Genomic DNA, 26,627 nt, shown 5'->3' with positions numbered 1-26,627 from the left:
TCACTTATAAATATATTCATTGTCAGTCGGGCATACAATACGTTTCATCACAACCAGCAGTAACGTAACGGCTGTTACGGAAATTATACCGATCGCAATCAAGAACCTGATATCGTCTATTCGATCCAGTTCATCCTCCCACCAGGTCCACGTGTTATTGAAGTATGCTGGATCTGATCGTGAATCACCCGGTTTGTTCCTCGGTTTGACGGCTCGCAATGAATACCGCTGAACTTCCTCTCGTAGTGTTTCCAAAATATCAACGTGTTTGGAGGCAACGTTGTTCCGTTCGCATGGATCGCTGAACAGGTTGAACAAACAAGCTGATTGTCTAGGATTGCAGGCATTTTCGGGATGCCTGTTGCACTCTACCGTTGCTGCACGTCGAAGTCTGCTGACATTTTCCATATCGATCGGCATAATGGTTGCGACCGTAGATCCAATCAATTTTATAACGTACTCTTCTTCGCTCAGTTCGTCTTCTCTATCCAATGAACCCAACCAATGATCGTACATTCCATCCCATGACGTTCCGTTGACATATTTCCAGCCGTCTCTCGCGTAGCTACTGTAGTGATGCAACTGGTCAATATTATTCATCACAATACTTCTGCCAGCCACTTCTGGGTTCTGCAGCGCTCCCCATTGGTTTTGGCCATCGATCTCGCTGACGATTGGTATTCCTTTCACGCCGGCAGCAAAGGCCAACGTTGGAAGCCAATCGCTCACATGAATCCACTGGTTCGAAACACGACCACTGCTCTTGAGCAGTGGACTCCATATCGCTGCCACTGTCCGGACCGCTCCTTCCCAGGGACTGTACTTTTGCTGTTGATTTGCAAAGACTTGTTAGTGTCATGCTAAAGTTGGAGAATTATTTAACCTTACCCCACGTAGCGGATAGTTCGAACCGGAGTTGGAGTGAGTTCCGAGACTGGGCGCTCCATTGTCGGCCAGAAACAGGATGATACTGTGGTCGAGCATGTCACGTTCCTTCAGCGTTTGTACGATCTGTCCGACGCCGTCGTCCACTTTCGAAATCATGGCTGAGAATAAGAACAGAACGTTTTGATTCTTAGTTGTGAAACCCTTACGACTTCCTCACCAGCCAGTACTCTCCGCTGAGGATTTTTGATGTAGGAAAACTTTTCGATTTCCTCCGCTGGTGCCTGCATGGGATCGTCTTCGTTGCCGGTGTGTGGAGCAAGATGAGTCAAGACTAGCATCAATGGTTTGCTCCGGTTGTGTTCCCTGATTAAGCGTGTTGCTTCTGCGTTGAATAAATCGGTAGCGTATGTTCCGTTTACCTTATAATTCACCTCTAAATTTTGGCGCATATCAAGTCCCCGTGTGGATGTCTGTGGAGAACAACTTCGATATCATACCAATACCAGCGAGAGTCTAGAATTAAAAAATTTTTTTTTTGTGATTTGCATACTACCTTCCATTATGGTCGGAGGGAGGCAAGTAATAGGCAAACAAACATTACAATCATCAACCATTCGAACGATGCTGTATGTTATCCCGCTTAAAGATTAGATTGGACATGCATATATTGTTTTTTTTTCCCAGGCTTTGCTGTATAAATCCGTATGGTTCCCATCTGAGGGAGACCGATTGATCTAGAACACGAATGACATGTAGCTTGGCAGGTTTGCCAACAGCTCTCCAGTCAGTAACAGTTACCAGTAGATAAAGCCCAGGAAATAAACATACGTTATAAGACACAGATCAGACCTTGAATTCATTATACGTTATAGGTTACGGTGTCCTTGAACTAGTCTTGTTAGCTTAGTTCTGCACCTGCTAGGTGCGCTCTCCCAACGACTTCCATTAGTATATTTAAATGTGGATCGCAATTGCCTTCGTTGGAATAAATCATTCTCGATCGGCTCGTGTACGATGTGATAAACGAGCATGAAATGAACATTACATTAGACTGGGTGATTGATTTATTGGATGATCTGAGCGAGAAGGTGATAAGAAATAATGAATCTATCAATGGAGAGAAAAATAAATAATTATAATGTGCATATCATTCATATTACAAGGTGTTAATATGTTGAACACATGGAAACACTAATTATGAATTATTTATTCGCATGTAACATTATATTCTTGGTTGAGATTCTTCGACAGCACATGTTTATAAATTCACAATGATGCACTTTGAATAAGATGAAGCGCATCAAAACTATTGTTTGGACACGGAAGGAGAAAAGCACTTAATTCTTGTAGCAGATGTTTATTCACTAAGATCGAAAAAGAATATTTTCAGCTCTGTTTTATGATCATACAATCTTGCCTAAGGGCTAGCTGATTTTGGACTAACCTCAACAGCAGAATTCTCAACAAATTATAATAAATTTAAGAAATAGTTTTTCGTAATAAATTCTTTAAGTTTAGCACTGTGAATGACTTGTTTTGGCATCTAATAGGAATATAGGAATAGGTAGTTTATTCACGGGCAGATAAAGGGAATGCAGTTGTGATCATGGATAAGCATGATTATGACTTACGGGCTCTTGACATGATCCGCTCCGGTCCGTATGAAGAGCATTGCTTCAAAAATGGGAAACCTAAAGATCCACTTAATGCAATGACTGAAGAAGCTAATTCTGTTCGCCAAAAAGTCACACACTTGATGGGTGGGGATAAACTTGAACGAAAACTGAATGTCTCCCAAAAATACATAAAAATCCTGTGGCGATGCGACCGATTTCGTCTAACATCTGCACTCTAACTGAAAAAATGGCTGCTTGATTGGTTGAAGAATTGAAAAAAATATCCCATAACTCACGGTAAAAATGTCAACATATAGTTTGAGTTGGTAGACCATTTTGGTGCTCCCTTGGCCGAGTGGTTAGCGTCATAACTAACATGCCGGGTGTTCGGGTTCGATTCCCGTTCTGGTCGGGGGAATTTTTCGTCAAAGAAATTTCCTCCGACTTGCACTGTGATCACGCGTATTCTAGAGCTTGCCACTCAGAAGGCATTCAAGGCGTGTTATTTGGCATAGAAATCTCAACTAAGTACTAATAAAAATTACGCAAGTAATACTACGTTGAGACGGCGAAGTTCCTCTAGGAACGTTAGTGCCATTGAAGAAGAAGAAGACCATTTGAAAGGCTTCGAGGTTAGGCAAGGGGAAATTCTGGTGTCGTTCGATGTTACAGCTCTTTTTCCGAACGTGCCAGTAACAGAGGCGGTAGATAGTTTGCGCAGACATCTGGAACGGAAACGCGTACCACCCAATCAGATCGAAGCATATCTTTTGGTAACGAAAACCTGTATGAATCAGAACTTCTTTTCGTTCAGGAGAAAGTTCTACAAGCAAACGTTCGGTCTCAGTATGGGTAGCAAGCTATCGCCACTCTTGGCGGAGGTTTTCATGAAAGATTTTAAAACAGAGTTGGCAAAAGAAAAATTCTTCCCTCGAATGTGGAGACGCTATGTAGATGACATCTTCGCAGTTGTGAAAGAACACTACTTGAAGCAGACGTTGGAGTTGTTGAATTTATTTATTCATTTTCGTCAAACAAATGTAGACTACACACTTATACACTAATGTTACAATGTTTTCTTAGGTTAAATATTATTTTTGCGGTACATGTTTCTTTTTAGCTGTTTTTTATTCATTGTTGTGTCAATTATTTCGCAGTGCTGATTGTATATACGCATCATGCGATTGATAGGGACGTTATTTGCATAATTTGTTCTGGATGTTTTGGTTAGAAACAAATTTCGCGTTCTTAGTTGACGTCCAGGTACATAGAAATTTAGTTTTTATAGTAATTCAGCTGACTGTACTCGTTGCGAAATTTGGTCATTAATAAAAGAAAGCATTGCAAATTCACGGCGTTCTTTTAGTGTTTGGATGTTTATGAGCATGCAACGTGCTTCATATGAAGGAAGTGGAAATGAGGTCCAGTTGAGTTTACGAAGTGCAAATAGAAGAAACTGTTTCTGGGCTGACTCAATGCGTTCTTCATGTATGACCATATACGGGTTCCAAACGATGTTACAGTATTCCAGAATAGGCCTTACATATGTAATATATAAAAGCTTTATTGTGTATGGGTCCTGGAAGTTATGTGAGAAGCGTTTGACAATACTTAACACACTATTCGCCTTATTTATTACAGAGTTGTAGTGTTCTATGAATGTGAGTTTACAGTCCAGGACGACGCCTAGATCTCTAACTATTTCACATTTTTCTACATTTTGATTTCCAAGACATATTACAATATTTGGTACATGTTTTTTTCTGCTAAATGTTATAGAGTTGCACTTTTTCACATTCAGTGTTAGTAGATTTTTATCACACCAAGTATGGAATACATGTATTTCGTTTCGAAATGCTTCGATGTCGTTTTCATTTCCAATTTCCGCGAAAAGCTTCATGTCGTCGGCATACACAAGTACATTGATACGCTTGAGAACGAAGGAGATGTCATTAACGTACAGAATGAAAAGAAGAGGACCAAGATGAGAGCCTTGTGGGACTCCCGAAGTGACTTTTACTGGATTTGAAAGAGAATTTTGAAAATGAACAATTTGTTCACGGATTGTTAGATAAGAATTGAGCCAGTTTAAGAGTCTTTATTCCATTCCTATTTTCTGCAATTTAAAGAGTAGTAATGGAATGTCGATGCGGTCAAATGCTTTACTGAAGTCAGTGTAAAGAGTTTCTACGTGTTTGCCATTTTCCATTGCATTCAAAATAAAAGTCACAAAAGCCAACAGATTAGTTGCAGTTGAACGGCCTTTGAAGAAGCCATGTTGCATACACGTAATTCTATTCTTTACTTGTTGGAAGACTTTTTCGTTGACTATTGCTTCGAATAGTTTAGGAATGCAAGAGATAATGGCAATTCCACGATAATTACGTACGTCAGATTTAGCGCCTGATTTAAAGATAGGTACCAAAAAAGATTGTTTCCATTTTTCTGGGAATATTCCAGTTTGTAGTGACATATTGAAAATGCAATGTAAGGGAAGGGTGAGTTCCTCAGCCAGGTTCTTTAGGAATATAGGTTCCCGACATTCCCGACATAGGACGATTTAGTTTACCGTCGGAAAAGAAAAAGACGGTACACTTCCTTTTCTGGACCTGTACATTACCCGGAAGGAAGATAATCGGCTAAAGTTTGGGATATACCGTAAACCAACGTCTACGGATAGATATATAATATGACTCTAATCACTTCGACTCTTTCGATATGATATGACTCGATATGACTCTAATCACTTCGGCGCACAAAAACAAGCAGCCTTCCACTCCATGGTGTATCGTCTCCTCAACATACCAATGGAGAGAGATGATTACATAGCGGAGAAAAAATGAATCTACCATGCTGCAGAGCTGAATGGGTACAAGAGATGTTTTGTGGAGAAAATCCTTCGGAAACACGAGAAGAAGAAATGGAGAAAAAACAACACCACATTAGAGCCTGAGAAGGAACAACACAAAAGGATCAGCCTACCGTACTATCACAAAATAACCAACGCAGTCCAGTCTACACTCCGGAAACACGGATTTCATGTGGTGTACAAAAGTGAGAGCACCCTGAAAGACCTTTTGTGCAACCTGAAAGATAGAATTCCACCGGATGAAAAATCAGGGATCTATCAGATTCCCTGCAAAGACTGTACTAGTGTATACATCGGTCAAACTCGTCGGAAATTCAAAATCCGCCTACGTGAACATAAGAATGCGGTGGATAATGAACGAGCCAATGAATCAAGTGTGGCAGCACATGCTTTAACTCAAACCCACTGCGTAGACTGGGAGAAAGCAAAAATTATTAGAAATGTACGAAAAGCCTCACAGCTGAATGCATGGGAATCAATGTACATCTCAACCAGCGATTCCCCACTTATGAACGAAGAAGATGCACCAATATCATCTCAACTCTTCCATCTGACGAAGCTGATAACCCAGCAAAATATATCTTCGACAAGTACTGATAACCGTATGAATATGTGTTAGTGCTCCATCGTAACCAGTCGGACACCGTCCAGTAGATGGGCAACATCGAGCCCGAAACCGGTCGACGAAAAAGGTAATTTTAACCCTTTTAATGTTTGTAAGGATTATAAGTGTTGTGTCGTAGTTCCGTGTCGCGTCTCGTGAGTGAATAGTAATAGGAATATATGGGTGGTAAAATGAAAACCTAAACACAGGACAAGTAGGAAAAAAGGGTTGCATCCACGACATGACCGCATTTTCGATGTAGAACTACGGAATTATATTAGTAAATCCGCTTGTTTATCACTTCGGATATAATTTTAGAATGCATCGGAATTTTTGAAATAACTTTTTAGCTATTTAATTATTTTTACTGCTTTTGAAGTAGAAATTTTCATTTTCATTCTCATTTCAACAATTTAAAACTGCCTTCGGGCCTGGTGAACTGATAGAGAGTAACATACCTCCCTAAATGGATATCGCTACCAGATGTCGACACTCTAGATTTACATTTTAGATATATAACATATTATATATTAGATATAGGAAAGTTATTTCAATTCATAATTTTTCATCTTGAAAGTGTGTTCATTCCATCTAAAATATTCATTATGGTCATTTTCGCTTCCCAAACTTGTGATACGAAGCCCAATATCATCAACGCGAATTACCTTTTTGATCCTTCCTTTGATCCTTTTTGATCCTTCCTTTGATCCTTTTTGATCCTTTTGATAGCTTCGCTTCGACTAGGACTACTTCGGCATTCGAAGTCAATATGGTTTAAATTGACTAGAAAATTAATTGACGAGCGTTGAGAGCGATGACTGATGAACTATTATAGTCATTCCTCGCCAACAACCAGAAGGAGTTTGGTGCAGTTTTCATCACTCTTCAAGCTATCGAAGTTTTTTTTCTCCCCTACCCAACGAGTTGTTTTTTTTTCTCGTGTGTTCCGTGGTGGAGTAGTGCTCAAAGTGTCCAAAGCAGTTGGAACCGAGGAAGCAGCACCTCTGCAGTTGTCTGGATCGGCGTCTGTATTGGACTCTCCCTCCCTTGCGAGTAGTAAGTCCCTTAAACGTACTCCTATACCCGAAGATACTTCTTTTGGGGACGACTCACCTCACCCTGCCAAGCCTCCCCAAAAAAAAAAAGTAAGGGGTTGTATCTAGGACACGACCGCATTTTCTACGTAGAACTACGCAATTATATGATGCAATCCACTTGTTTACCGCTTCGAATGTTATTTTAGAATGCATTGAAATTTTTGAAACAACTTTTTAGTTCTTTTTATTGATACTACTTCAAAAGTAACAATTTTTATTTGTCTAAGTAAGTATTTGTATTGTATTGAATAAGCTATCGATTGAATGAAACAATTTTCGAATTCAATTGAATTCAACATATTTGCTTTGTAAGTAAAAAGTTAGAACAATTGCCATGTAAGATCAATTCAAGCATTGTAATGAACGTCCTTTTACGTTTGATATTGTGCCTAGGACTACCAAAATATGTGAACGGAAGAATTGTTAAACGATCATTGTATTTTACATTTCCCTCTAAAATTATTTCACATCTCATGTTTACGTAGTGCATGAATCGCGGAAGTTCATTCATCTCTACTATCTGAAATAACGATTTCCCATGCTTTTCAGTTTAAAAGTACGTTTTAGGGTAACATAAGTTAAGACATTTCGAACTCACTTAATTTAAAAAAATATTTTTTATTTCGGAGTGAAGCTCCGTTTTTATTTATTGGTTGAAATATAACTTTAGACTGACTTTACAATTGTTATCCCTGTCTTTTATATTCACTTGAGATGGTTTACAATAATTTTATCTTATCTTAATTCAGCATATTTAGCGGGAACGATCCGGGTGGTCTGATGTGTTTATGTTTATCCGGGCCGTCTGGGAATGTTTATGTTTATCGACCGCTGGTCGATATTGTGATGACTCGTATGTTGAGCTGGCTGGTGTTGCGTTAACTCTTCCCCTCTTAAGTAACTTTGTCCTCAAAGTTGGATTGTTCGAAATGGTGATGGCATATTGATAAATGATTGTATTTCTGTTTTGCGTTGTTCTGATAATTCTGTTGTTGTTAACTCTGGATTTGTGATGATGGTTTCATCTTTTCTGTTGACTGGAGTTTGGATTTCCTCAAGGGTGATATTTTCTCTGTTGATATCTGGAACCTTGAATTCGGCTTTGATGATTGGTTTTCTTGAATTATATAGGAATATTCCGATAATGGCGATACTAGATATGAATGTTACTCCTCCTAAAGATCCAAATAAGTTAAGCTTCCAGGTGAGTGAATTATTTTGAAGACTTATTGTTTCTAATTGTTCTCTGTTTTTTAATGTTAGATGTTGGAGATATTCGGCAGGTGGTGCATCAAGAGTGTCAATTTCAGTGGCTAATAAGCCTGTTGTAGTATGATATGGTCGTCCAGGTATGACGGTTTCAAAATTTGAGAAGAATTCTCCATTGATTTGTAGGCTGCATTCTTCAAACTGGATTAAGAATGAACCGTTAAGTTGTTGGTTTGTATTGCTGCAATTTGATGAAATTGTCACGATTGCATTATTGATGAGAATGGAGGCGTCGTTTATTCGTTTGATTAATCCTTTTGAATATACTTTTTCAAATGTGCAATTAGAATGTTGTCCGCGTATGAGGCGGTTTATGCAATCATTGCCTGGGGTTAATGTTTGAGTTTCACATAAGAAGTAGTTTCCTTGGTCTTCACATGGTTGGCTTGATTCATATACATATGTGGTATTTCGCATAAGATAATTGTGTTGTAATGCGATTCGTTTATTATTGCTTATGATAGAATCAATGTACTCATATTCATAAATATTTTTGGAAAATTGAGGAATTTTCAGAATGTATGCAATATGTGTTGTGTTTAACATCACCTGTGCTGTTGATTGTGATAGGAGTTCTTCGAATGATGTAACATATACATCATGATTTCCCAAAAAGGTTGCGATTGTGTTAAAGTCGTGCATGGATAAAAGTTTGCTGCTTGGTATGCCATGTTTTGCCATCAAGATTGCTTCTTCAAGTGTTTCTATTTGGTCTTGAAGTGAATCTAAATTTGATAACATCATAAGGTGGTTGATTTCAATAGAGTGATTCTTGATTCTTTGATTTTCAATTGTAAGGATTTGGTTAGCTAGATTGGTTACTTCTTGGATCCTGTTACTTATGGCTTCGTTGATCATAACTTGTTTGTTGTTTTGTGTAATGAGGGAGTTAATCGTTGCGTTGATGATGCGTAGGTCCTCTGCATCCGGATTGCCTGCTACCCATTTCCAAATGGTGCCTAATGTGTCCCATCTCTTTTGTCTTTTTACAAATGGTTTAAGTTTGAGGAATATTTCATACAATTTGTTATTTTTGATTTGTATAAGTTCGTACAACGGATTGTTTGATGGTTCTAGTTGTATTTCTCTATTTACATGAGATATTGTGTCGCCTATTTGGAATAAATCAATTGGATGTACAATGCGTATATATCCTATTTTTGTTCTAGCTTTTCCAAGAGGTATAATTGCAAGTGGGTTGTTTGTTAGATCGTGTATTTGGATTCCTGCCAGTGTCTGAGATACGCAGAGGGCGAGTATGAATATTCCTAGCATTCTAACTTCCGACTTCTTCCAGTGGAAGTGCGAGTTTTCGAAACCTCTTTCGGTGAAAGTCCTCGTCTTTGATTTTCGGTACCGGAACCTCTGACGGTCGGTATCTTCCTCGGGTCGAGACCAGGCGGTGTCCGAAATCTTTCCGGTGTGGCGGCTGGTTCCCTTTTGCTTGATTGCTACTTGTGGAGCCTTTCCACACGGCTGCTCAATGGCGGTCGGAGTTTCGGATTTTTCGGATAGTTTTTTGTTCGCGTCACTCTTCCGTGGCGAATCTTACTATCACTCACTACACTCGCGCTGGTCCCTATTCGGGCGCCAGTTAAGACATTTCGAACTCACTTAATTTAAAAAAATATTTTTTCTTTCGGAGTGAAGCTCCGTTTTTATTTATTGGTTGAAATATAACTTTAGACTGACTTTACAATTGTTATCCCTGTCTTTTATATTCACTTGAGATGGTTTACAATAATTTTATCTTATCTTAATTCAGCATATTTAGCGGGAACGATCCGGGTGGTCTGATGTGTTTATGTTTATCCGGGCCGTCTGGGAATGTTTATGTTTATCGACCGCTGGTCGATATTGTGATGACTCGTATGTTGAGCTGGCTGGAGTTGCGTTAACTCATATTCCGGACTGCACAACGACAAGCGAATTCGAAAGTACTCAACACAAAAAAAAACCCCGACTTGCATGTATTAGCAAAGCGGGAGGACCCAGGCACATTAATTTTTAAGTCCGTGTTAGGAAACGCAGCTCGAGTGAGCAAAAATACCCCCGACCCTGTATATTTGCAAAGCGGAATTCCACAGGTACATCGATTTTGAAGTCGGTGTTAGTGAAATCGTAAATCGGGCCAATCAAAACTTGGCAGTTAGGGCGATTAGATAACGCTTGACATTTTACAGTTATTCAATTGTTCATCTCATGGAAAATAACACTTTATTAATTGTGATAGACGCGTAGAAATATTTCCTATCAATTAATGCAAACATCTTTCCGACCTATTAAGAAATGTTCGAGTTATAAGCGTTCGAAACACGGGTAGGGTTAGCACACAAATCGGAAGAACAGAGGTATGAGAAAAACGAAATTCCTCCAGTTTTCATGAATTTAAACCATTTAGAGATTAGCGAATTGTAATGTATAGCATATCGAACAAATCTTAGAGATTTTCCGATTCGATTGGTATGCAAATCATGAAAATTCGTTCACAGTGAAATTAGTTATTAACGTTAACTTTATTTCATAAAAACGTGACCTGTTTTATGATTTGGCACCCTTCCTGAAAGACGTAGTTCTACGTCAAAAAGATTGCAAACCTCTCCCCTGATTCCTCCAATACTTCTATCCAATCATCGATCTCACCTCCCCTCTCTGATGTAACTGTCCTCACTCAACCCTCGTCCTCGAATATCTCTCCTATTCCGCTCCCCGTGTCAGGGTTCCGGGAAATGCACCTGGAGCTGGTCATTGGGAGCTTGGGCTGAAGGTCGTTCAGATTATGACAAATCTGAAAAGATACACCTCTGTTTCAGAAATTTGTTAAGTAAAACCGCGCAAACTGCGGGTTGTCCTGTCTAACCGAAAGGACGCGAACGAGACTGTTACTGATAAGCATTTCAACCTCGAATATCGAGTTTTCACTCCCTCCCAGGTAGAAATGGGGGGGCGTCATATCTGAAACGAGTCTGATGTGCAAAACGGTACAAAGTATGGGAGTTGGCAAGTTCAAGAGCCTTCCATCGATGGAAGTCAAGATCATGGAATGTCGCCAACTTGGAAAAGTCACCCAGGAAGGAGAAAAAAATTTGCGCAGTCCGACTCGTTTCGAGTCACTTTTGCTGGCTCCGTCCTCCCTGTCTACATTATGATGGACAAATTGAGGCTACCATGACTTGCCAAAAGTGCAAGTAAGTTGATCAAACTTCAGCTTATTGTGCCAACAAGGAGCGCTGTGCCACTCGCGGAGAGCAATATGTGGACGAATTCAGCAGTGCGACTGAGCATAAGTGTCCATATTGCGGGAGAACCCCACACGTGCTCTCAGCTTGTGAAAGTTACGAGAGTCGCTGGGACTAACAGAAGCGCTCTTTAACTCTTCATAAGGCCGTAGAAACTAGGCAACGAATCGATTCCAATTTCATAGAACATAATCCTTACATGAGGAATAAAACATATTTGCATTTGAAAAAACATTCACTATTGAAATAGTTGAAAAAATTGGTGGCAACATAGTTACCGTGGCCCGTTAAAGCCAAAAACCCTGCCATGTAATTTCACTTTATTGCGTCTTTGGTTATGCAAAAATCAAAACAATATTTCTAGTGCAGCGATACCGATTATTTGAATGCAGTGAGAAAACCTGTTTTTTATATAGTGTTTCGAAGAAGCAAATTAAAGTTTGAACAGTACTGAACACCACTTATTTTATTTAAAAAACTGCATAATCTTACACAGTAGATCCTAAATAATGCGTTTACAGTGGAAAACTTTTCAATGAATTTAAACAGAATTTTCTGCCACGGCTCTAAAGTCGTGGTTTTATTACATGAAAAAGACTTCCAAATTAATATCGCAAAAAAAAGGTGTATTGCCAGATATATTTAGATGATTTAGGTTGAGTAAAATATTGAAATAATATTCCCTATGGATTACCTTCCTTACTAACACATTCCTAAATTCCCGAGACATTTATGAGAGGTTGTAGAGTTCTCTGCATCTCTCTTAAGTAAATGTCGAACTAACATTTCTTCCCTTTCCCTAGCAGTTGTAAGGACGTGGCCAGGATAATTCTTAACTGTTGGAGTAAGCATGCCTTCATCTAAGAGATATTACCAATCGTCAGCAATGGATGGAGGCTAGCTTTTAACTTAACAGTTCTGAACTCGTACCACCTGCGATATTGTGCAACTTGCTCAGTGCTAATGCTAAATGCTAAGTAAAATATTGAAATAATATTTCAAGTGCAGTGAAAAAAATATTTTTCGTGGGTGGAAATATAGTTGCCTCGGCCTTATAAAGGGTTTACTGTTTGATTAAAACAATATTTCTAGTACGGCAAAAAAGAATATTTTGACGTCGGCTACGTCTTTCATTTCTATAATGGGGTGTAAATTCTAAGTTTTGTAAAGTAGAGTGTTACGGAACAACAGGATTTTGACTGTTAATACCTCCTAACCAACTGAACGAAATGGTATGATAACCACTTCATTCGAAAGATAAAATGTCTACGCTTTATATGCTTGTTAATTATTGATCCTAAAACTTGTTTCGAAAGCTTAAAAACTGATTTGAAAACAGGCTATTGAAATCACACAAATCTGTAAGATGGATCACACGGATCCTTCGCCTGAAGGAGGCCTGGATGTTGACAGCTCAGGATTTGGGAAAGTGGCTTGCGTTGGAGAATTAAAGAACACTTTGGATAACTAATGAGCACGGGATTATTGTGTTTTTGGGTTGGACAGGGATAAGAAAAGGGAATTTGGAAATATGTATACTTGCTCCTTTTACGCGTTGCAAACTAACAGCAGAGTTCCCCCTGAGGCCAAAAGGGAATCCACCGAGGAGAAGATTGGTACCGCTCAGAAGGCGACCAAGAAAGCTCGAGCAACAATGAAACTTTCCCCTTGAAGAGATAAAAGCTGGTATGTATGATTTTATTTTCCCTTGTACTCTTTTCCTTGTCAGCATTCAAGTGCACATGCATCTACCTTCCCGTTCACCAATAACTTGCGTTAGTATGATCATTTGCGTTGGCTTAGACTAGAAACAGAAAAAAAAAACACATTGCAATAGTGCACAGGAAACAACTCGATTTCAACTATCTACCTATATTTTACTGCCGCGATGGAGGCTCAATGATTGCTATTTGAATGAAAAACGAATGATTTTACAGAGACACTCGCTGGCTCATGCAAAAGTTTCCAATTTGATTTTATCACCATTTAACGTCATTCCGAGAGGCAAATGAGGGAATGCAAAATTCTCTGAGAATAGATGAGCGTGATCGAGACAGTTTTTTTCCGTTCAAATCGAGAATGAACTTTACGAAGATGATAGGTGAATGTTTTCTGTCTCAAATAAAGCGAGGCAAAAACGTAGAATAGAAGGGTGAGTTTCATCTGTGGACGAGTGTTTTTGAACGAATTTCGATGCGATTTTACCCATACCTGATCACCGGTACCGCTCTGTAGTGAAGAAAACACCAACGAAACCATCAAAAACCGTTGCACAGAAACCGTAGACAGCGATGCCACAGAAAGCAGCAAAGTGGTTCTGAGCGCAGAACACAGCACTAGAAAATCAAATCCAGTTCTTTGTAGAACTTTGAATAACTTAAAGCAAAAGAATTTAGTTTGTTTTCCATTTATAATATATTTGATCGCTTTTTGGTTTGTAATTTTTTCAATCATGTGCGATTAATGTAAGATCATATCTGTCGGCAATTTATCGGGGGTGCAATGAATCTTAAAAAAGACAATTCCCGCTTGACGCTCGCCGGCAAATGATGTTTACTCAACAAATCTCAAATGGGAAATTGTTGAGTAAACTCAACTCAAGAATGATTGAACGCAACATTTATGTAGACATACATGTCGCATACAATCGACAGATATTTTGTATTCAAATCATATCACAGAGTTCGAAAGAGTTTGAGAATTATTGGCGAGCAAATTGTTCGACGATGTTGTATACAAAAGTGAAAGATTTATAATCGTGTCACTTCAATTAGTTGACAAAGAGCTATTGAGGCTTAAAACCTTGTGCCTCCAACGAAACGCTCTCGTTGTTGAATTCCCCCGAATATGCATTCATCCATTCATTGAAAATTGATTCAGATGCAACAAATGATCGCTAAACCATCGATAGTCCTACGTCAACCTTGTGGTTATACCAAATATATAACCCACTTCCTGTTTTTTATATAGACTTACAATGAAAAAAAAAATATATTTTAATATAGGTCGGAAACGATTATATACAGACTCGATTATATGTGATTCGATTACAGCGTGGACTCGATTATATACAGTTTCTGATTTCTTTTCACTATATATGAGGGGCTTAGAATGAAAGGGGTGTAAGTGATTTGATCGATTTCTCTACATCGACTCTCTCTTTTGGCCATAACTTAGCTGCAAATACATTCCCAGCTGTATTTGAAAATGTGGAAGATAGGTCCGAACCTCATCTATCGGATTGTATAGCAAACTTAAATTGGAACGTTTTTGCAGTTAAGTTATTAACTAAATAAAAAGTTGATGAAGAGAAATCGATCAAGTCACTTACACCCCTTGCATTCTGAGCCCCTCATATAATCGAATCAAAAAAAAAATTTTTTTTTTCGTTTTTTTTTCTTTTTTTTTTTGAATATAAAAGAGGAATTTAAAAAAAAGTTATCCAGATTCTCTCAGAGGGTGATAGACGATCATATTTGATGGAAAAAATCCTTCTACGCATATGTTCGAATTTCTACAATGACAGAGTTATAGAACTTTTTTTTTGTATCGGACTCTGTTGCCTCGAACTGGCTCTACATTACAAAGTACGCTACGGAAGACGATTCTGTCGCTTTCATTTGAAATATAAGAAAATTTGATACAGGATATAGTAGTGGAACATCTAAATTAATGGATTTTAATAACATTTTGGAAGTGAAAAACTTAAAAGTTAGTAATTGTTAATGTATTATTATTAATGTCGTCCTGATTTTTTTTATTAAACTGGATTGTTTCTATCAATCAAATTGAAGCTCTCTAACCGCTCTACAATTTGTTCTTTGACACCCAACTTCTATCTATCTTAATTTGGCTGCAATATCGATATAATTAATTCTTGGTGAAAATTCAAGCAAAATCTTCAAAAATCACGATTTTTACCCTACTGTATATGAATTAGTCACTTAAATTACACCTTAACGTTGAAAGGTGACATTTATTCTTGAAATAAGTCATATTTGAAACATAAAAAATATATTTTTTTTAAACTGTATATAATCGAGTTCAAAATTGTATATACAGGTCGGACTCGATTATATACAGACTCGATTATATGTGATTCGATTATATCACCCTATCACCCTCTGAGAGAATCTGGATAATTTTTTTTTCATGTGAGAAAGGTATTTTCTGACTTTAAGGGGATGAATCAAAAATCAAATTCCACTTTTATATTCAAAAAAAAAAGAAAAATACATGCAAAAAAAACCAATAAAAAATATGTTTTTTTTATTCGATTATATACAGGACATAGGATAGTGAAAAGAAATCAGAAACTGTATATAATCGAGTCCGCGCTGTACACCGTTTATTTTATTGAAAAAACTAAAAAAGGAAAAAAACGAAACAAAACATTTCCAGTAAAAAAAAATATATTAACTTGCAGCATTTTCACGGAATTTTCTGCCGGCGTTCTAGAATCGCGATTTTTTTTACTTGAAAACGACTCCCAAATTAATATCGTATATTTTCGACAACCCTAAAAAATGGAATATTCCCAAATGCTTTTAGAAGACCTCGGTTAAGCAAAATGTTGGAAAAATATTCCAAGCGCAGCGAAAAATTTTTTTCTGGATAGCAATATAGTTTCCACGGCCTTACAAAGGGTTAAACAAAGGAACGGTTATTTGGAAGGGATAAAGTGAGAAGAGATCCGTATGAACGAAACATGCGTCTGTCTCAAATAAAGCGAGGCAAAAACGTAGAATAGAAGGGTGAGTTTCATCTGTGGACGAGTGTTTTTGAACGAATTTCGATGCGATTTTACCCATACCTGATCACCGGTACCGCTCTGTAGTGAAGAAAACACCAACGAAACCATCAAAAACCGTTGCACAGAAACCGTAGACAGCGATGCCACAGAAAGCAGCAAAGTGGTTCTGAGCGCAGAACACAGCACTAGAAAATCAAATCCAGTTCTTTGTAGAACTTTGAATAACTTAAAGCAAAAGAATTTAGTTTGTTTTCCATTTATAATATATTTGATCGCTTTTTGGTTTGTAATTTTTTCAATCATGTGCGATTAATGTAAGATCATATCTGTCGGCAATTTATCGGGGGTGCAATGAATCTTAAAAAAGACAATTCCCGCTTGACGCTCGCCGGCAAATGATGTTTACTCAACAAATCTCAAATGGGAAATTGTTGAGTAAACTCAACTCAAGAATGATTGAACGCAACATTTATGTAGACATACATGTCGCATACAATCGACAGATATTTTGTATTCAAATCATATCACAGAGTTCGAAAGAGTTTGAGAATTATTGGCGAGCAAATTGTTCGACGATGTTGTATACAAAAGTGAAAGATTTATAATCGTGTCACTTCAATTAGTTGACAAAGAGCTATTGAGGCTTAAAACCTTGTGCCTCCAACGAAACGCTCTCGTTGTTGAATTCCCCCGAATATGCATTCATCCATTCATTGAAAATTGATTCAGATGCAACAAATGATCGCTAAACCATCGATAGTCCTACGTCAACCTTGTGGTTATACCAAATATATAACCCACTTCCTGTTTTTTATATAGACTTACAATGAAAAAAAAAATAAATTTTAATATAGGTCGGAAACGATTATATACAGACTCGATTATATGTGATTCGATTACAGCGTGGACTCGATTATATACAGTTTCTGATTTCTTTTCACTATATATGAGGGGCTTAGAATGAAAGGGGTGTAAGTGATTTGATCGATTTCTCTACATCGACTCTCTCTTTTGGCCATAACTTAGCTGCAAATACATTCCCAGCTGTATTTGAAAATGTGGAAGATAGGTCCGAACCTCATCTATCGGATTGTATAGCAAACTTAAATTGGAACGTTTTTGCAGTTAAGTTATTAACTAAATAAAAAGTTGATGAAGAGAAATCGATCAAGTCACTTACACCCCTTGCATTCTGAGCCCCTCATATAATCGAATCAAAAAAAAAATTTTTTTTTTCGTTTTTTTTTCTTTTTTTTTTTTGAATATAAAAGAGGAATTTAAAAAAAAAGTTATCCAGATTCTCTCAGAGGGTGATAGACGATCATATTTGATGGAAAAAATCCTTCTACGCATATGTTCGAATTTCTACAATGACAGAGTTATAGAACTTTTTTTTTGTATCGGACTCTGTTGCCTCGAACTGGCTCTACATTACAAAGTACGCTACGGAAGACGATTCTGTCGCTTTCATTTGAAATATAAGAAAATTTGATACAGGATATAGTAGTGGAACATCTAAATTAATGGATTTTAATAACATTTTGGAAGTGAAAAACTTAAAAGTTAGTAATTGTTAATGTATTATTATTAATGTCGTCCTGATTTTTTTTATTAAACTGGATTGTTTCTATCAATCAAATTGAAGCTCTCTAACCGCTCTACAATTTGTTCTTTGACACCCAACTTCTATCTATCTTAATTTGGCTGCAATATCGATATAATTAATTCTTGGTGAAAATTCAAGCAAAATCTTCAAAAATCACGATTTTTACCCTACTGTATATGAATTAGTCACTTAAATTACACCTTAACGTTGAAAGGTGACATTTCTTCTTGAAATAAGTCATATTTGAAACATAAAAAATATATTTTTTTTAAACTGTATATAATCGAGTTCAAAATTGTATATACAGGTCGGACTCGATTATATACAGACTCGATTATATGTGATTCGATTATATCACCCTATCACCCTCTGAGAGAATCTGGATAATTTTTTTTTCATGTGAGAAAGGTATTTTCTGACTTTAAGGGGATGAATCAAAAATCAAATTCCACTTTTATATTCAAAAAAAAAGAAAAATACATGCAAAAAAAACCAAAAAAAAATATGTTTTTTTTATTCGATTATATACAGGACATAGGATAGTGAAAAGAAATCAGAAACTGTATATAATCGAGTCCGCGCTGTACACCGTTTATTTTATTGAAAAAACTAAAAAAGGAAAAAAACGAAACAAAACATTTCCAGTAAAAAAAAATATATTAACTTGCAGCATTTTCACGGAATTTTCTGCCGGCGTTCTAGAATCGCGATTTTTTTTACTTGAAAACGACTCCCAAATTAATATCGTATATTTTCGACAACCCTAAAAAATGGAATATTCCCAAATGCTTTTAGAAGACCTCGGTTAAGCAAAATGTTGGAAAAATATTCCAAGCGCAGCGAAAATTTTTTTTCTGGATAGCAATATAGTTTCCACGGCCTTACAAAGGGTTAAACAAAGGAACGGTTATTTGGAAGGGATAAAGTGAGAAGAGATCCGTATGAACGAAACATGCGTCGAATCTGCTCAATTCACCACGATGTCCGTGATGAATAGTGTCAATAGTATTGTCAAATTTGCCTGATGTCAATTGTTTGTTTAAATTTAAATGAAAGATTTGATATCTTCCAGAACTGGTTGCCGTTGCCGTAGTGTTTATATTACCGGACTCATCTGAAATAAACTCAAGTCAAAAGTGGTGTGAACTGCAACTAACGAGAGATTCATCGTCAGAGGTGTGGCCTCCCATTTTTAGGTTGATCAAATGCTTTCTAATTTTTAACAGTCTCCCTCAGATTACTTTCCACAATGTCACAATTTCAAGTTTCAAAACATAGGTGAATTGAAAAAAGAGAGAAAGGTGTCAAATTTAGAAGTTTGCAATTAGAACCAGCGTCATAATCTCGAATTACAATTGAATATTATAAAATATAACATTCTTAGCAAAATTCAAGCGTCAAAAAGCGACCATATTAGATGCAATTCAAATACACATGTTATGTTGAAGTATATCAAAATAACAAAACAGAGCGTATCGTATCGGAGAAAAGCATCTTTCGCCAATACCTGCATAGAGTTCATCTCTATATTTGATTTTTCAGGACTTTAACTTTGGAAATGTTCTTTCAACAGTCAGACTGTTCTTGTTACTATATTCTCGAAGTTCAAAGCAATCAGAAAATTGCTTGAAGTCTGTCACCATATCAAATCATAACGTCAGAGTCGGTCATCTTGAATTCTGTCTTATCTGTCGAAAGTGGTTGAACTCTATTCCATGGGAGATGCAATAAAAACCGACGCATAAGTTACATGATTAATTTTCATGGTCATAAAGGCCATAAGCTTCGCACGATTGTGCATCGGAATTGCAACATTTGTTTTCAATTAAAACATTTGCTTAAACTTTAGACAGATATTTTCACTGTATCGCACTATCGCACACGGAGAGTGTACGTTAAATGATAGTGTTTTATTGTGGGAGGTTTGCGAGCGTGGGATACAAAGCTGCTACCGTACCTGTGATCAATTTGATACTCCCAGTACTCTAAGAGCTTTTCACGGAAACAATTAGTAATTGTTTCCCTAAACCCTACTTAGATAAGTGTTGAACACCACGGTAAGCGATAAAATATGCAACGACTTGTTCTGGTGAGAGAATGCGATTGGTTGCCAATTCGGCAACGACCTTCGAACGAGAACGATAAAAAATTGTAATCTCATACATTTAACCTGCAACGTAATAACCGAAAAGTGTGCGAATCCTAAATGTTCCGAATGAGTTCATTACCACGAACATCGATACTTCAGCTAATAAACCGATTTTTATCTACAGCAGTTGCATCACACATCTAGTTATGAAAAATCACGGCTCCGAATGCAGATTATGACAGGTGTTATCGCAAGTAAAAAACTCTGTTGAAACAGGCGGAAAAAAAAACGGAAGCCACATCATGCTGATCTATCATAATAGGACGAAGTTAATGACGATCAGTTTGAACAACAAAAGTGAAACGATGTGGTTCCGAATGTGCATATGTAGATATCTTGTATGTCCAACAGAAAAAGTAGTCACAAAAAGTATTGTCAAGGTTGAAGCTGGATAACGGTTTTATCCTGTTTGTATCGTCAAACCTATGTTCCTATCATAGCGATTCGGGTGATTTTAACACGTAACACGTCTTGACGTTATTAATGGTATATCGGAAGCCGGCTAGCGCATTGAAAAAGTTTTGAATGAAATCTCGGTTTATATAGGAAATTATTATTGTTCTTTTGAGAGCTTGGTTAAGCTTTATTAGCCAAATGCGACTTCTACTTTTGTTCAGTTTTTATCCTATGGTTTGTTTAGGATTATCTTTTGTGGGTACTTTATCATTTCATTTTTCCAAGAAAGACTAGCTTTGTGTCAACTAACTCATTAGCTTTAATTTGATATGTTGACCATCCCTAATCGGTTCAGTAGTTCACAAGTATTGAATTTTTGAAAAAAGTAATTTTAGGAAAAAAGGGGAAAAAGTCGATATTTCGAACCACCCTAAAATGAAAATACGGGTTTAATATTTTGCGAAAAGGAACAAAACTACCACTCTTCACGAAACGAAAATCTGAAAACCACTATATCGGTTTGGCATGGAATGGCTGTGATTGCAGTTTGACATATTGTTGGCATAAAACTTCCTTCTTCAAATATGTCCATTTTCTGATATACTAGCTGACCCGGCAAACTTCGTCCCGCCCAAAATTTATTTTTCGTTATCACATCCACGTCTTATCACTCAGCGCACGTTCATGGGTCCAAACGCAGAACTGTTCATTGATTGACCTTCTATTCAACCCTTCAAAATTATTTTTACTATACAATGACAGTACTTCTACCAAAACTCGACATTATAATATCAGATTATATTCAGACACAATTCTCGTGCAAGATTTTTCATCCACTTGTAAATAACATGTTTCTCCGTTACATCGAATAAATGTTTGATACTGAAAATATGATAGAATGAAGACAACAACGCTTGTCAATAGGTAGTTGTAGAACACATGCGAATCGAATTTTTCGAATTTTCCCATTTTCCTTCAGGGTTTTCCGAAAATTTTCAATTGTCATGTTTGGTTGAAATATGTGCATTATTTTCATGGGACCCCCTCTCCTTCCAAATTTGGTTCCGTTTGCTTGAATAGTTTTTGAATTATGCGGAAGTTTTTCATTTGTATAGCAGCAGCACACCCCCCTCTCTCCCTTAGAGAGGGGAGTGGAGTATGTAACCACCATAGAAACATTTATTGCATCCTAAAACCTACACAAGCCAAATATTATTTCATTTGCGTGATTAATACTCGAGTAATGCAGAAATTTGTGTTTCATTTGTATGACAGTCCCCCCTAAGTGAAGGGGAGGAGTCTCTAACCACCATAGAATCATTTATTGCACCCTGAAACATGCACATGCCAAATTTCGTTCCACTTGCTTGATTAATTCTCGAGTAATGTAGAAATTTGTGTTTCATTTGTATGACAACCCCCCACTTAGAAAGGGGGAGGGGTCTCGAACTATCATAAGAACCTTCCCCGACCCCAAAAACCCCTACATACCAATTTTCATGTCGATCGGTTTAGAAAACAGACAGAAAGACAGAAAGACAGAAAGACAGAAAGACAGAAAGACAGAAAGACAGAAAGACAGAAAGACAGAAAGACAGAAAGACAGAAAGACAGAAAGACAGAAAGACAGAAAGACAGAAAGACAGAAAGACAGAAAGACAGAAAGACAGAAAGACAGAAAGACAGAAAGACAGAAAGACAGAAAGACAGAAAGACAGAAAGACAGAAAGACAGAAAGACAGAAAGACAGAAAGACAGAAAGACAGAAAGACAGAAAGACAGAAAGACAGAAAGACAGAAAGACAGAAAGACAGAAAGACAGAAAGACAGAAAGACAGAAAGACAGAAAGACAGAAAGACAGAAAGACAGAAAGACAGAAAGACAGAAAGACAGAAAGACAGAAAGACAGAAAGACAGAAAGACAGAAAGACAGAAAGACAGAAAGACAGAAAGACAGAAAGACAGAAAGACAGAAAGACAGAAAGACAGAAAGACAGAAAGACAGAAAGACAGAAAGACAGAAAGACAGAAAGACAGAAAGACAGAAAGACAGAAAGACAGAAAGACAGAAAGACAGAAAGACGAAAGACAGAAAGACAGAAAGACAGAAAGACAGAAAGACAGAAAGACAGAAAGACAGAAAGACAGAAAGACAGAAAGACAGAAAGACAGAAAGACAGAAAGACAGAAAGACAGAAAGACAGAAAGACAGAAAGACAGAAAGACAGAAAGACAGAAAGACAGAAAGACAGAAAGACAGAAAGACAGAAAGACAGAAAGACAGAAAGACAGAAAGACAGAAAGACAGAAAGACAGAAAGACAGAAAGACAGAAAGACAGAAAGACAGAAAGACAGAAAGACAGAAAGACAGAAAGACATAAAGACATAAAGACAGAAAGACAGAAAGACAGAAAGACAGAAAGACAGAAAGACAGAAAGACAGAAAGACAGAAAGACAGAAAGACAGAAAAACAGAAAGACAGAAAGACAGAAAGACAAAAAGACAGAAAGACAAAAAGACAGAAAGACAGAGAGACAGAAAGACAGAAAGACAGAAAAACAGAAAGACAGAAAGACAGATATCACTCCATTTTTATATATATAGATGGCCAATCTATAGTAGGATTGGGTGATTTCTTCCATTCCGACTTCTGATTTCATTCATGGTATTCGAAAAAATCGCAGAAAATATTTTTTTCTTCCGATTTTTTCGATCTTAAAAAAGTTTTAGGAAGAGTTTTTTTTTCAGTGTACATCTATTTTAATCTCACCAATGACCATCGAAATGGAATCCTCCGTAAGTTGAGAAGATTTAAGGAGTTCGAGTATATTATAATTCGATTATGTTAAAAGCTCTTGTGCCCAATTTCTGTGTTTTGAAAAAGTCGTCTCTGCAACTGTACATTGGTTCCAAAGCATTCGGCAGAGAAATTATTCGAACACACGCATAAATTTTTCGCTTCTTGTTGGATACGGCAGAATTACATCCGTTGCCTCTGAACTTCAGGTGGGTTTTAAGTAGCTTACCTCTTGACCACAACTGTAATAATTTCTCACACAATTGGGTGCTGAACACTTCTATCTAAAGTTTAAACGTAAACGCAAAATGTTTCAACTGAATGTTGAAACTCGAACGTCCGGCAATCTAAACATAAACAAAATTATGACGTCATATATTTTGTTTATGGAGAAAATTTTCCCACCTTGCAATTGTGTTATTAATGTGACAGTTATATCATCAGTGCATTTCGAGATATTAGAACAAAGTGTCCGAAATATGATTCAGAACGGTACAAACGCCACGGTAGCAAAATTTTTATTATAAAATTTATTTTTTCTTAATACAATTTATTCTGAGGTTAGTGCGAAATCCTCATCTAACGGGGATAAGGAATCAAGGCGATCCCTAGCCACCAAACCGCCGCCTGAAGCGGCGACCTCTCGCAAGCAAACTTGTGTTTCACCGATTGTCCGGTCAGACGGCATACGTTTGCCCGGTTAATGTTTGCTTCCAAAATGATATATTTTTCATACTGAGAAACGAAACAAAATGCTTTAATATTTGAATTGAAATATAGAATTTTTATACCCAGTTTAAAGAAAAGTCATATCACACTCATATAGAACAAGCAGGTAAATTGGAAAAGAGACTTTTGATTTTTCAAAAATCGATTCGACAAAGATCGATTCTATGGTAAATCGGTACCATTATTAATCAATGAATCAATGAATCAATGGATTAAACCGTTTAGAAAACCGATTCGTCAAAATCAATCTTTTTTTTAAAGGGTGTGTCACATCAAATTGCATCACGGAAAAAACGCTGTAGAAATTTAATTTTTAGGAGTTATATCTTCAGCTTTCGCTTATAATCAGATAAGAGTGTATAGATCACGTTGGCCATGCTTCACTGTCAATTTTTCGTAAATTTGGAAAAATGTCGTCGAACGAAAAAGAGCGTCGTGAATTAATCCTGTGCACTCATTTCGAGAATCCGGAGTTGTCACATCAGGACATCGGTAAGATGCTGGGAATCGTCCAATCCACGGTCAGCAGAGTACTAAAACGATACTTCGAGAACCTAACCATCGACCGGAAGGTAAAGAACGGCAAAAATGGATGCTCCGTCAGTGAAAAAGATCACAAGCGCGTAGTTAAGCAGTTTAGACATGGTGGGGAAGACGCGAGCCCGGAAGCTGTACACCGAAATGCTGACGAAGCCGCATTGCCTGGTAATGGACGACGAAACCTACGTCAAAGCGGACTTTCGTCAGCTGCCGGGCCTGTTGTTCTTCTCCGCAGAGGACAAATTCAGCGTTCCGGAGGAGATTCGCAAGCAGAAACTATCCAAGTTTGCCAAAAAGTACATGGTGTGGCAAGCGATCTGCTCTTGCGGAAAGCGGAGCGCCCCCTTCGTGATGACCGGCACGGTAAACGGGCAGGTTTACCTTAAGGAGTGCCTACAGAAGCGCTTACTACCACTATTGAAGCAGCACGAGGGCCCGACCATCTTCTGGCCGGATCTCGCTTCGTGCCACTATTCAAAGGACGTGTTGGAGTGGTACGAAGCCAACGGGGTCACCTTCGTGCCAAAGGAAATGAACCCGCCCAACGCGCCGGAGCTTCGCCCAATAGAGAAATATTGGGCGATTATGAAGCAGGCCCTCCGGAAGAACCCAAAAGTTGTCAAATCGGAGGAGGACTTCAAGAGAAAATGGATTTCTGTTCAAAAAAAACTACAACCTGACGTTGTACAGAACCTTATGGACGGGGTAAAGAGGAAGGTGCGAGCATACGGGCTTGGGCTCGAAGTATGAATAAAAATAAAATGCCAAAAGTTGTTTAATAGTTTTTATTTTACTGTCTAAAATTTTCAAAAGGATCGGTCTACTGGGCGAATTTCTACAGCATTTTTTCCGTGATGCAATTTGATGTGACACACCCTTTAGGTTCGCCCAATCCTAATATGTAGTCAAAAATGTTGCCTTTTTATTTTCCTGCGATTAGAGCCAATTCCAAAGTGATCTTTTTTACAGCTAATATCTCCACATCCGGTTTATCTCTACAGTTTGAACTAATTCTGAGAGAGTGCTGCCAAATCCGAGACGAATTGCAATTCTGCGCTGTATAATTGAGTACACTCACAAATTTCGAACGTTAATAGTACATTATAAAACTATTTTGATACCAATTTCTAGATATGGTCTCACTTATTTCAGAATTTTCTTCGAAATTTTTACTCATTTATTAGGCAATTCGAAAAACACTTTATAAATCCGAAAAACACTTTTGAAATTTCCCATTTCACACTTGTTGAAAAATATCAAAGTCTTTAGAAGTAAGGAACAAATTAACTTCGTTCTCATGTTCATACACGATAACCGCCATAACTAAATGTGAAACCATACACTCGAAATAACGGACCTTTCTTGGCTTTAATTACATATCAGATTAAGTCGAAAAACTTACGTTGTGCATCTGCAAACTGTGATCCCAATAGTCGATGTACGGCCCAACATAGCCAAAGTGACTGTCGAAGCCCCTCCGCGTGGGGGTGTAGGCTTTCCGGTAGAATCCCAAATGCCACTTCCCCACCAGATGAGTGCTGTAACCAGCGTCTCGAAAATATTCCGGCATCAGCTTCTGGTCCAGCCCCAAACCCCACGGTTCATCCGACACGATAACGTGATGCTGCATTCCAATGTTGATCGGATGCTTCCCCGTCATGAGAGAGGCTCGTGATGGGGTACAGAGAGGCGGTGTGTAATGACGATTAAGTATGATACCATTGTACGCCAGTGCATCGATGTTTGGCGTGGGTATCTGGAGTGACCCATGGAAGCTGACATCGTTCCATCCCTGGGAGGAAACGGATGAGATTCACAATCAGTCGAAGAAAGCCGTGTATTTTATGTTTCGAACTCACTAGATCATCGGTCACTATAATTATGATGTTCGGTTGAGTAGATCCACTTGATTCAGCCCCAAAAACACATATCACAAACAGTAGCACCACTTTCATTGCACTGTTGATCATTTCGATCGTAACCTACAGTTCGTCCGAACAATACTAACAATTTCTCTCCGGAAAGCACTCCGTCACCTGTCTAAACCCTGCGGGACCTCAACGCCGATTAAA

General features: G+C 37.7%; 1 protein-coding gene across 1 annotated transcript; it reads right to left on the bottom strand.

Moving 5' to 3' along the window:
* Positions 1 to 26,627, bottom strand: LOC129770319 (arylsulfatase B-like). The gene is made up of 5 exons (XM_055773057.1): positions 26,415 to 26,627; positions 25,958 to 26,347; positions 1,106 to 1,358; positions 889 to 1,046; positions 1 to 828 (listed from the first exon to the last, which is right to left on the bottom strand). Exons 1-5 carry the CDS (start codon positions 26,523 to 26,525, stop codon positions 1 to 3), a joined length of 1,740 nt encoding a protein of 579 aa, XP_055629032.1. The 5' UTR covers positions 26,526 to 26,627.

The sequence above is a fragment of the Toxorhynchites rutilus genome, chromosome 2 (assembly GCF_029784135.1).
Source record: "Toxorhynchites rutilus septentrionalis strain SRP chromosome 2, ASM2978413v1, whole genome shotgun sequence".
Taxonomy (NCBI): domain Eukaryota; kingdom Metazoa; phylum Arthropoda; class Insecta; order Diptera; family Culicidae; genus Toxorhynchites; species Toxorhynchites rutilus.
This window is presented reverse-complemented; position numbering and strand designations above follow the sequence as displayed.

Coding starts and splice junctions, on each gene's coding strand:
- LOC129770319 (XM_055773057.1), bottom strand. CDS start 26,525: ATGATCAACAGTGCAATGAAAGTGGTGCTACTGTTTGTGATATGTGTT. Junction 1,359..25,957: donor ACAGTTTGCAGATGCACAAC/GTAAGTTTTTCG, acceptor TGTTCTCCACAG/ACATCCACACGGGGACTTGA. Junction 829..888: donor CGAACTATCCGCTACGTGGG/GTAAGGTTAAAT, acceptor GCAAATCAACAG/CAAAAGTACAGTCCCTGGGA.